This window comes from Pseudorasbora parva, chromosome 23 (assembly GCF_024679245.1).
Source record: "Pseudorasbora parva isolate DD20220531a chromosome 23, ASM2467924v1, whole genome shotgun sequence".
NCBI lineage: Eukaryota > Metazoa > Chordata > Actinopteri > Cypriniformes > Gobionidae > Pseudorasbora > Pseudorasbora parva.
This window is the reverse complement of record NC_090194.1, coordinates 25219665-25232487: the sequence shown is the minus strand read 5'-3', so window position 1 is coordinate 25232487 and position 12823 is coordinate 25219665. Positions and strand designations below refer to the sequence as shown.

At 41.9% G+C, this 12823-nt stretch overlaps 1 protein-coding gene across 1 annotated transcript; it reads right to left on the bottom strand.

Annotated features, from left to right (window-relative positions):
- Positions 1-10722: 10722 nt before the first annotated feature.
- Positions 10723-11759, bottom strand: LOC137062951 (olfactory receptor 1M1-like). The gene has a single exon (XM_067433915.1). It carries the CDS (start codon positions 11701-11703, stop codon positions 10723-10725), a length of 981 nt encoding a protein of 326 aa, XP_067290016.1. The 5' UTR covers positions 11704-11759.
- Between the last annotated feature and the right edge of the window lie 1064 nt (positions 11760-12823).

Here is a 12823-nt window from a genome sequence, read left to right as displayed (position 1 = left end):
GGTGCTCAATATTTTAAAGACGTGTCGCGGTGCTGAGCTGATCATCGGTGTGCAACCCCTTTAAGGTCGCTGAGCTTCGCACCGCGCATTTAAAATTAGAACACGTTCAATGAGTGTACACACACCGGCGGCAGCATTCAGCGCCTGTCCGCGGCCACTCGGGAAGTTGTTTAAAATCCTGCTGCACCACAGAGCGCTTCCGTGGAGCTCATCTGTCAGTCAATTCAAAATTGAGCTCGCGTGTATGTAATGTGCGCGTCAGGTGTCGGTGTGAGTGGGATCCTGAGGCACGCGGGGCTGAGCTTTCCTCTCTAGGCAGGTATTTTTTTTAGGTTTATTTATCAAAATGTTCTTTTATATATTTGTGTGATGTTCTGTATTTCGATCGCGGCTTTAACATGTTATGAGAAAACGGTTTATTAATGTTTATCCACCACATTACCTGTTAGGCTATTTAAACCTAAATAAGAAAGCCATTGCCAGTTCGTCTGTCAGTTGGCAGGCAGTTTTAGTCGCTTTATTAAAAGTTGTTGCTGTGTGCAGTGTGTAAAATAAAATAAAAATAGAAAATAGTTTCACCCTTCTGCTGACAGTGTCGTGCCCCTCCCAACCCATTCACACACACACACACACACACACACACACACACACACACACACACACACACACACACAGACAGATGATTCGACTATCAGTCGACCATAGAGAGATTCGACAATTCTGATTAGATTGTCTAAATCCTTAGTCTAGGACAGCCCTAGAAAATATATTAACAAATAAATTACTTGAAATAATATATTGTAAAAACATAATATAACTACATATTTTAGATTGTAAAATATACAAATCATTGCTGCTTTCAATATATTGGAAAATATTAATATTAAATCCCATATGTAAATATATTGCCCAATGCATTACGTTGTATTTTCCAATATACTGCAATATATTTGTTTAGTATTTTATTTTATTTTTTTCATAAGGGAAGTCTTTGTTTTATGTTTATGATTTTAATTTTAATAAAGAGACTGCACTTTGGTTCTTCAACTTGCCTCCCAGTGGTCTTATGTAAAATTAACACACTATATCAGCTTGGATTTAGAGATTTAGAGATTCTGAAATATATAACTGAGCATCATCAGTATAGCAGTGGAAACTAATTCCATGTTTCTAATAATATTACCAAGTGGCAGCATATATATTGAAAATAACAGGGGGCCTATCACAGATCATTGCAGCACTCCATAATTCTCTGTTGTCCATTGTAACACCTCTTTTTGTTTGTTAGATGTTATTCTGAGGGGTTCAACAGAATTCTGACGTGTACTGATAAATAAACCTCTTCACAAACCAAATGATCTTTTAAACTCTTTTTATTTGCTTCACCAGTGCTTATATCCCAATGCAAAACACTCGATGCATACCAGGAATCAACCCCCAAAAGTCTTTGTCTCTTAAATGAGTCAAATGGATGAAGTGAACTTATCATTTGAAATGCTTAGTCTTTCCTTGAGATGAAGTGATGATGCAATGATTGTGATCCACAACATATGAAATGATGGCAGATAATGATGGTACACGTAGACCTCAGGATTGGGTTGGTTAAGATCACATGCTGCAGCTTCCTTGCACTAGAATGCCTAGTATCCAGTGGAGGATTTAATCTGCTCAGTGCTCATGTGGGAAATTCATGACAAAAGACATGAAGACATTAAAAAGTCCTTTCTACAAAGAAAGCAAACATAACATCAGTAACTTTAGTTCACAAACCCAACATTCAAAGTCAATTCATACTCACAGTTGAGCAGAAACTCAAAGGACTTTAGAAGAGGACGAAGGCAGTGAGAGTTCACAATGGCCCTCATTTATCAAAATTGCGTACACCAAATTTCCAGCGTACACCTTGCGTACACCCAAACCCACGGTGACTTTGAAATTTATCAATATGGACGTTGGCGTACGGCACGCTCAAATCCTACGCCAGCTCAGGAGGTGGTGTACGCACGTTTGAGTTAGTGGGAAAATGCGTAGAAAAACTATTCCTAACACCACAAAACGCACTGACAAGATATGCTATATGACCCACTGTTAAAAACCACAACAACAACATTCAGTGTTTATTTTTGTGCAACATGAATGTCAATGTTTAATTTGTGTGACTTTACCAAAGCGTTTGATTTGTAGGCATATGTATTTCTCCAGTCGCGAGCCTGTGCGCTTTATCTGGCGTTTCAGGCCCGCCTGGCCCGGCAGCTGCGCACGGACTGACTAAAATAATTCAGACTGACAAAATAATAAAAATGACCTTCTTCTTTTAAATAATAATAAAATCAATAAAAACGACATTCTTCTTCTAAATAACAAGCGTCATTAAGAATAATAATCATAATAATAAGAAGAAGAATCTTACAAATTGTCATGTAATTATTAATGTGAATGAATCTTACTCCAAATCACATCATCATCAGGCGGAGACTTGAATATATAGGGGCGTGTTATTTTAATGACGATCGTTTTCAGCTGCCGCATTTATCAAGGGCAGGTATTGCGTACACCTGAATTGCAGAGGTGCGCACAGCTTCATAAATCAGGCGGTGAGAGGAGTGTAAGCATAATCTTACGCCAACATATACGCCCGTTTCTACGCAAGATTGATAAATGAGGGCCAATGTGATTTTCTACCAAACAAACTGACTTCCTCTATGGTAGCTGAGCTTATATATTCTGTTACCTCCAGGCAATAGTGCCCCCTAGCTGCTCCTATTGGAACTACATGGGACTTACATAAATCACTCTAAAGCCTAGTTCAGACTGCACGATTTTCAAACTCGTTGGGTCACTGCTCTATTCACACTGCATGACTATCTGGGGTATCATTCAGTCACTGCTGTGTTCACACTGCACGATGGTTTGACGACAGAGGAGTTCACACTGCATGACTGAACAAGAGGAAGAATCGCTGACAACTCTCTCTCTCTCTCCGGTGCGCAGACTACGTTTCCCAACTACACGTGCGATGTGCCGAGTAAACAACGCGAGATCACACGTGCGTCAGACCGGAGTTCTCGCGCGAGACTTTGAATCGTTATTTAAAATGATAAACTTCACAACGTTTGCTTCAAACTGTATGTGCGCTGATTTGTGGAGAAAAAGAAAAAATATGATGGCGGAAGAAATTGTTGGAGAGACAGAGGGAGCCAGGATTGTGTTCTGCAATGACAGCTTGGGGTAAATAAACAATTTTGTAATGTGCTGCTGCTGTGGCTGGGTGTGCAAATGTTTGGGCTTTGTTTCTGTTTGATAGAATTGTAAATATATCTATTAAAATACTGATATTCTGCTCTATAACTCCTCCCTGAACGTCCTGCTGCCCTGTATCTCACTCTCTCATTGGCTGTCAGTGTAATTTTCAGTCAGAACTCATTTCACACAGCAGGAGTTTGAATCGCCGACAGGTCCATATATTTAGCATGCCAAATATCTCACCGGCGTCGGCGATTCTCTCTGATTGGGTCTTTGATTATTCACACTGCATGATTGTCACTCGCGTGGACGAGCACTGATTTGCCTGTGATCTCGGGCATTTGTCGGCGATTTCGCAAAACCTGTCGGCGACTCAAAATCGGGGCAAAAATCGGGCAGTGTGAACTAGGCTTTAAGGCATCAGCTAAACCAATTATGAAAAAAATAAAATAAATAACAGTTTGACTGTTACACCATTGATAATGGTTAAATTGACTTTTTAACAACCTTTTTAGTACCTTTTATGGGTCTTGAGAAAGGAAATGTCATTGCTGTCAGTGTTTAGATTTATAGCTAAAGATATGAACCAATAAATAATGGCAATACATCCAGGAGAAATACGAGGATACATTAACTATTGTCATTACTGTCAGCGCAGTTCTTTGAGTGGCTAGATGACAACTCTAGAGGTGTGGCATATTTGCGTTTGCTGAGGCAGCGTGTAGATGATGATTCCGTATGTACAGTCTTGTTCAAAATAATAGCAGTACAATGTGACTAACCAGAATAATCAAGGTTTTTAGTATATTTTTTATTGCTACGTGGCAAACAAGTTACCAGTAGGTTCAGTAGATTGTCAGAAAACAAACAAGACCCAGCATTCATGATATGCTCGCTCTTAAGGCTGTGCAATTGGACAATTAGTTGAAAGGGGTGTGTTCAAAAAAATAGCAGTGTCTACCTTTGACTGTACAAACTCAAAACTATTTTGTACAAACATTTTTTTTATGGGATTTAGCAATCCTGTGAATCACTAAACTAATATTTAGTTGTATGACCACAGTTTTTTAAAACTGCTTGACATCTGTGTGGCATGGAGTCAACCAACTTGTGGCACCTCTCAGCTGTTATTCCACTCCATGATTCTTTAACAACATTCCACAATTCATTCACATTTCTTGGTTTTGCTTCAGAAACAGCATTTTTGATATCACCCCACAAGTTCTCAATTGGATTAAGGTCTGGAGATTGGGCTGGCCACTCCATAACATTAATTTTGTTGGTTTGGAACCAAGACTTTGCCCGTTTACTAGTGTGTTTTGGGTCATTGTCTTGTTGAAACAACCGTTTCAAGGGCATGTCCTCTTCAGCATAGGGCAACATGACCTCTTCAAGTATTTTAACATATGCAAACTGATCCATGATCCCTGGTATGCGATAAATAAGCCAAACACCATAGTAGGAGAAACATGCCCATATCATGATGCTTGCACCTCCATGCTTCACTGTCTTCACTGTGTACTGTGGCTTGAATTCAGAGTTTGGGGGTCGTCTCACAAACTGCCTGTGGCCCTTGGACCCAAAAAGAACAATTTTACTCTCATCAGTCCACAAAATGTTCCTCCATTTCTCTTTAGGCCAGTTGATGTGTTCTTTGGCAAATTGTAACCTCTTCTGCACATGCCTTTTTTTTAACAGAGGGACTTTGCGGGGGATTCTTGAAAATAGATTAGCTTCACACAGACGTCTTCTAACTGTCACAGTACTTACAGGTAACTCTAGACTGTCTTTGATCATCCTGGAGGTGATCATTGGCTGAGCCTTTGCCATTCTGGTTATTCTTCTATCCATTTTGATGGTTGTCTTCCGTTTTCTTCCACGTCTCTCTGGTTTTGCTCTCCATTTTAAGGCATTGGAGATCATTTTAGCTGAACAGCCTATCATTTTTTGCACCTCTTTATAGGTTTTCCCCTCTCTAATCAACTTTTTAATCAAAGTACGCTGTTCAGCTTTCAAATGCATGTTCAACAAGTGTTGGCTTCATCCTTAAATAGGGGCCACCTGATTCACACCTGTTTCTTCACAAAATTGATGACCTCAGTGATTGAATGCCACACTGCTATTTTTTTGAACACACCCCTTTCAACTAATTCAACTAATTGCCCAATTGCACAGCCTTAAGAGCGTGCATATCATGAATGCTGGGTCTCATTTGTTTTCTTAGAATCTACTGAACCTACTGGTAACTTGTTTGCCACGTGGCAATAAAAAAATATACGAAAAACCTTGATTATTCTGGTTAGTCACATTGTACTGCTATTATTTTGAACAAGACTGTATAAATATATAAACAGTATCGTCTGTTGATTATGGCTGATTTAATTCTGAGTAATAAAAATTAATATAATCTGACTTTGAGGAGTTAGATATGTTCCTTCAGTCTATTATTCGGACCATGTTCATTGATGGGTGATTATGGCTTTAATTCTGAGGAATTAAAGGGTTTATCTGACTTTGAGAAGCTAGATATTATCAGCCTATCTTCCATATGGTAAAGATGGTCATTCGATGCCACAGGTTTTTAAAGAAAAGAGAATTAAAACACTATGGCAAAGACTTGGTCATAAAGGCATTTTCTTGTTACGAGCTCCTCGCATGTGGTGCAGAGTACATCAGAGGCCAGCCTCGAGCGGCTGGTACCCTTAGTAGATATTCTGGCTAAATCGGCCATATATATCTCAGTGGGTCCTGCAGTTTTTAAGAAAGGTACGCCATTCAGTTTTGATGTCGTCCACCCAGTTTCTATTGGGTTCTGCCCACAGTGGTTGGCCCCGAGCAGGCTCTTGTTATATCTCAAGAAGTACAGACTCTGCTGCAGGGTTCCCCTGCCCGGCAGGGAGGCAGGTTTTACGGCCGGTACTTCATCGTGCCAAAGAAGGATGGAGGGTTGCGCCCATCTTAGATCTTTGCGTTCTGAACCGCTGTGTAGCAAGCTCAAGTTCAGGATGCTTTTACGCAAACAGATCGTGTTTCAGATCAGGTCCAAGGACTGGTTTGTCACGACAGATCACAAAGATGCATATTTTCATATCTCCATCCTTCCACAGCACAGGAAATACCCGTGGTTCGCTTCAGGGGAGAAGCTTACCATTATCGGGTGCTTCCCTTTGGTCTAGCACTTCACCCCGCACGTTCACCAAAGTGTGAACACACATTAAATCGACGACTGGCTGATTCTGGCACAGTCAGCTCATCTCGCGGTTCAACATCGAGATGTTGTTCTCGCCCACACGAGGGAGTTGGGCTGAGGCTCAACTCCAAGAAGAGCGTTCCTTCTCTAATGCAGAGAATAACGTATCTAGGTCGGTCTCTATGCAGGCCCGGTCAGAGCTTCGCATAGGGTCGCCCGGTGTTACCCAGACGGTGTTACCTCAGTACACGGTACCCGTCTGTCCTCGGCATCCTCATAGGGTCAATCCACCAACCCCGCCCGAGCACCGGGGCGTGGAGAGCCCTCGCAGGTCATCCGAGGATGGCTCGCGACCTCCGAGGAGGGAGGTGGCCCTGTCGAGTCAGTTGTTCCCTGCCGGTCAGCCGTTTCAGGGCGCTGCACTCGCGGTGCAGAGTACATCAAACTAGGCCAGTCGCTCACTGTGAAACAGTTTCAGAGGCTTTTGGGTCTCATGGCAGCAGCGTCCAATATCATTCCGTGCGGTCTGTTGTACATGAGACCGCTACAGTGGTGACGCAAAACCAAGGGCTTTCCTTGAGGCGAAATCCTTTCCGTGTGATCAAGGTTACGCGGCGGTGTCTCTGCTCCTTGGTCATGCAGAGGGACCCTTGCTTTCTAGCCCAAGGCCCATTACTGGGGGCACCATGCCAGCGGGTATCTCTGAGCATGGATGCCTCCCTTATGGGCTGGGAGGGGCGACCATGAGTGATCGCTCGGTCCAGGGCCTATGGCAGGAACAGCATCATTCGTGGCATAATTGTCTAGAATGCTGGCAGTATTTCAGGTGCTGAACACTTCCTGCCGTATCTCAGGGGCCATCATGTGCTCGTTTACACAGACAGCACATCGGTGGTCTCCTATATCAACCATCAGGGAGGTCCGAGGTCACGCCAGTTATACAAGCTGGCGCGCCTTATTCCCCTCTGGTCCCAGTGGAACATCTCTCAGTGAGGGCTATGTACATTCCTGGGCGGTTGAATGTGGAAGCAGACATCCTGTCGAGGCAGGGGCCGAGGCCCAGGGAGTGGAGACTCCACACCGAGGTGGTGGAGCTCCTTTGGGAGAGATTTGGCAGGGCTCAAGTGACCTGCTTGCCACTCACGAGCATATGCATTGTCATCTGTGGTTCTCCCTAGTGTCTCCAGTTCCTCTCGGACTGGATACTATGGTACAGGAGTGGCCGAGGCTGCCTCTGTACATCTTTTCCCCGATTGCTCTGCTTCCGGGAGTTCTAGAGAGAGTGTGTCGGGACGGGGCCCATCTTTTGTTAGTAGCCCCGTTCTGGCCAGGCCGAGTATGGTTCTCGGACCTTGTGTCTCTCCTCGACGGCTCTCCCCTGGAGATTCCGATCAGGAGGGACATTTTCTCTCGCCAGGAGTTGTGGAAACCATGGGCTTGGTCTCTGAGGGGGCCCAGCTCATAAATTCTGGTCTCTCAACCGAGGTTGTTGTGACCATTCTACAGAACATTTTAGAGCTTCTTCCACGAGGAAATTGCACACACTGAAGTGGAGGCTCTTCACCTTATGGTGCAGAGATCGCCTGTGGGATCCAGTTAACTGCCCTGCGAGCACGGTGCTGGAGTTCCTGCAGGGGAGATTATCCGCTGGGCTAGCTCCCCCCACATTAAAGGTGTACGTGGCGGCCTCAGGTGCTTAACACACTCCTTTGGGTGGGTTTTCTTGGGGCGACTCCCTCTAGTTACTCGTTTCCTTCGTGGCACTTGGACGCTGAGGCCTGCAGTTTCCACCAGGGTGCCAACCTGGGATCTCTTGGTCCTTCAAGGTCTTTCCGAGGCTCCCTTTGAGCCGCTCGAGGAAGTTTCTGAGAAGTTTGTTGTTCTAAAGACCCTAGGAGTATAGAAGATTTACAAGCTCTCTCGGTGGCACCCTCGAGTCTGGAATTTGCGCCCGGTATGGCCAAGGCCTTCTTGTACTCTAGGCTGGGCTATGTTCCTAAGGCTCCTCGAACCTTTGTGCTTCAAGCCTTTGTCCTCTGTCTCGGGTGACGTCGGACCAGGACATCTTATCTGCTCATGCACTGTTCGTGCCTAGACACTTATGTCCACATAGCTGCCCTGTTGAGGAGAACAGTACAGTTATTTGTCTGTTATGGACCCTTCCTCGGGGGGGGGGGGGGGCTGTTTTAAAGCAGAGGATGAGCAAGTGGGTCATATGAGCAAGGATGAGTATATGGCCGAGTCCATCTCACTCGCTTATGTAGCGGTCGGGCAGCCTTCTCCTTTGGCTGTGCAGGCCCACTCTACCTGGGGTATGGCGGCCTCTCAGGCTCTCTTTGCAGGGGCCTCCCTGCTAGACGTATGTGATGCTGCAGGGTGGTCTTCGCCTCATACCTTTGTCAGGTTCTACGAACTAGACATAAATTCTACTCCTGGGGCTCGGGTTCTCGCTCCTTAGACAATTCAACAGGCGGGCACCCAGCTCGTATGGGCACGTGGGTATTCTCGTTCCCATAGCGGTGACGCAGCTCGAGTTCCTTTAACGGGAACATCCCGGTTACGTCTGTAACCTTAGTTCCCGGAATAGGAACGGGACGCTGCATCACCTGGCCATACTCCCCGCATGCCCTCTAGCGGCTTGTTTCAGGCCTTCTCAGAAGCTGGGGGCGTGTGTTTGAATTTAAAATGTTGATATTAATTAGCTGGACATACTGGTCAATATGGATGCACATCCCTCAGTAAATAATAACAATAAATCAAATATTGCTTTAACATGCATAATATAAAACACAGTAGCATCCTATGGCAAGCCATTTTAGCTTTTATTTATTCACAATTTATAAATTTTTAATGTCAATAAATAAATGTTCACTTATTAACAATATGAATTCTTGATATTAGGTATGGATTTTTTACTAGTAACAATGTCTTTTTGATGTCAGGGATTATATGTTCACTTGTACAAAAGTGAATTCTTGATATCAACCATGATGTCATCACTCACAGAGATTCTTGATATCTGAATCACTAGTTTGTTAAACATTACAAGAGCCAACCCATACTATAAATAGTATTTTATATTTGAAAATGTATAAAAGGAAATCTGGGGGAGCCAGTTTGAATGGGTCTGATGCTGCTTATAAATTGTTTTAGCTATAATTTGCAGGTGCTATGCTTAAGTTTGTATGTAGAGGAGATGCTGGATCATCTGCCAGTACAAGCACAGACCCAGATGATCCACATCCAGCCTCAGCCAGTACTAGCACAGACCCAGATGATCCACATCCAGCCTCAGCCAGTACTTGCACAGACCCAGTACAGCCAGATTCACCAACAGTAATCAATCAATCAATCAAAATTGTATTTATATAGCACAATAAATACAACAGTAGTTGGCCATTGTGCTGAACAAGAGGATAAATACATAAATATAATAATGCAATAATAAAAAATGAGTTTACATCAGAAACACTAATTATTATGTTACTATTAATAACAGTAAAGCCGTATTCAGCAAGTACTAACACAGTGACAGACCCAGGTGAAGTACAGGCAGCCTCAGCCAGCACTAGCACAGACCCAGATGATCCACATCCAGCCTCAGCCAATACTAGCACAGACCCAGTACAGCCTGATTCACCAACAGTAAAGCCGTCTTCTTCAGCAAGTACTATCTTAAGATTATATAGAAAATACTCTTTAATAAATGTTGTTTGTTTTAACATCATTCTTTGACTGTTTTGTTTAAAGGAGGAAGGATTGTATTGGGAGCACTAAGGTGTCAGGTGTAACTGCATGGCAATGGCAAATGGTTTAAATAGCTTACGGGTCAGGTAGGAGGGCCCCTTAGCAGAATTTTGCTCAGGGCCCCAGGGAGTTCAGGATCAGTTCTGGACAGCACTAATATATATATATATATATATATATATATATATATATATATATATAGATAGATAGATAGATAGATAGATAGATAGATAGATAGATAGATAGATAGATAGATAGATAGATAGAATCTTAATTTATTTATTACCTTTAAGAATTAGCATTTTTTAAAAATAAACTCTGAATGTCAAACAGTATAGAACTCAATGAGAGAAAACATGGAGATGTGTTCTCTACGACTATTACATGGTTCAAGTTAATCAAGTTAATTCATTTTTACAAGTTACATGTTGAGCAAATGTAGAATTGGAGATATAAATAAAAAAAATAATGTATTTTAAAATGACAACAAAATAATGCATAAATCACCACAGAAAGCCTCCACAATAGCATTATGCTTTAAATTAATGTGAATTTTTTAAAGGATAAACAGACAGTCTGCGGGTTAACAAAGAATAAATCCGGCTTCGAATCTCTTTAGTTTTCAGTGAGTAAACGATGGGATTCACACAGGGTGTGATGAGGGACGACAAAGACAAGCATACTGTTCTTACATTTGGGTTTATAATTATTCCAGAAAATCCAAGATTGAAGATAATAAAAATTGGAATGAAAAATATGGCCACTAATATTAGGTGTTCGGTGCATGTGGCTAGTGCCTTATAACGGCTCTGATTATTTTTCATTTTGAACACAGCAATTAATATACCCAGGTATGTCAAGAAAATCCAAATCATAGGTGCAACCGTGAACAGTATAGTTAAAGCAGTGGCAAAATTCCACTGGTGCATTGTATCGCTACAAGCAAGTCTTAAAACTGGAGTATAATCACAAAAATAGCTGTTGACCTTTAGAGATCCACAAAATGAGAGGGTTGGGATGGAAAAAATGCTGCAGAGTATGCAAGTAAGACAAACGAACCAAATTGCACCAATTATATAAGCCATTCTGGTGTTTGTGTTTATAGACTCCTGTCTTAAAGGCAAGCAGATTGCAATGAATCTGTCATAAGAGAGAATACATATGGATAATGACTCGAGAGATATAAAAGTATAGTAAGTGTACATTTGCACGAGGCACAGCTTGAATGGAACAAAATTGTCCAGAAAAAGGTAAATCTTTATCATGCCAGGCACAAGAGAAGTGCTGAGAATAAGATCAACCAGAGCCAGATTACCAACAGCCATGAACTTTGGGACATGCAGTCGGTGGTCATAGTAAATAATGGTGATCAGAAAGACATTGCATATGACTGTGGTAACATAGAGCACAGTGATAAACATGACATAGATATTATTGTAAGGCATTGAACTCAAGGCAATAATGTAAAATCCTGCAGGCTGAACGATAGAGTTGTTGGGGGCAGAATTGCTGGCATTCTGCATGGCCGTCTGTGATTTCGCTTGACCGTGGTGTGCTTTGCTTTCAGTGGATGAGAAACCAGATACCTGTGAGAAGCAGTCACCAGCTTGTGTTTTACAATTTGCATGTGTTATATGATGCATTTATCAAATTTAACAACAAAAATGAAAATATAAACATGTTACAATGATTGTCTTATTCATACATACATGCAACAACGTTGTGATGGCTTGTGGATAATCCAGAAAGCACTACTGTCTTCCCTCCAGTTTTTGCTGCAGCTTCACAGTCCTGGATCACTGTGAATCTTGAATGTTAACTTCATTTGTTAACTTGAATGGAAATCATTTCTGGCAATATATTGTTCAATTTGTCCTCCAGAGGTGTCATTAAACAGCAAAGAATTTCTGGTATTAGTCTTAAGAGAGAAGTCATTCATTAGTGTTTTTCCTTCACTAATGTGAGATTATGGTATAATTAATTATCATTAATTAGTATGTTTTTGTGTTCATTTTTTAACAACAATACAATTTCCCATGTGGGAGAATGCAAAGATAACATTATTAAAAGTGTGAAAATTATAACAAAAACCTAAAGAAAAGAAAAAAGCAGCAGTTTCTGAAGCAATTGTTTTATTTAATTTTTATTATGAAATGAATAAATACATAATATCATAATAAGTAAATATCCTTGCCATCATAGGAATAAATTGCATTTTAAAATACACTACCCCCAAAATTAAGGGAACACTTAATCATCACAGTATAACACCAAGTCAGTTGAACTTCAAAGATGTCAATCTGTCCAGCTAGGAAGCATGATTGGGAGTCAGAACCATTTCTGATAAGCTCCTTTGTCAGAGCAATGTAGTTTTCAGTTTTAATAACTACACAACAATGTGTATTTATTAGTACATTACTTGCATTTGCCCAGGAGGGTGTCCAGAGATACAGCGACAGGAGAAAGTATTGATGGTTCCATCCTATCGTTTTGCAGTTGCGATCATTTCCTTTCATGTTGACCGAAGGAAAGTCTGTAAGCTTGCAGAGTTGCTTTGCACATGGCGTGAGGAGTTTTGGCCTGCTGGCCTAACAGCCATGTGGGCATCGGGTTTCCGGTCACCGCACATGGCTCTGTGCGTGT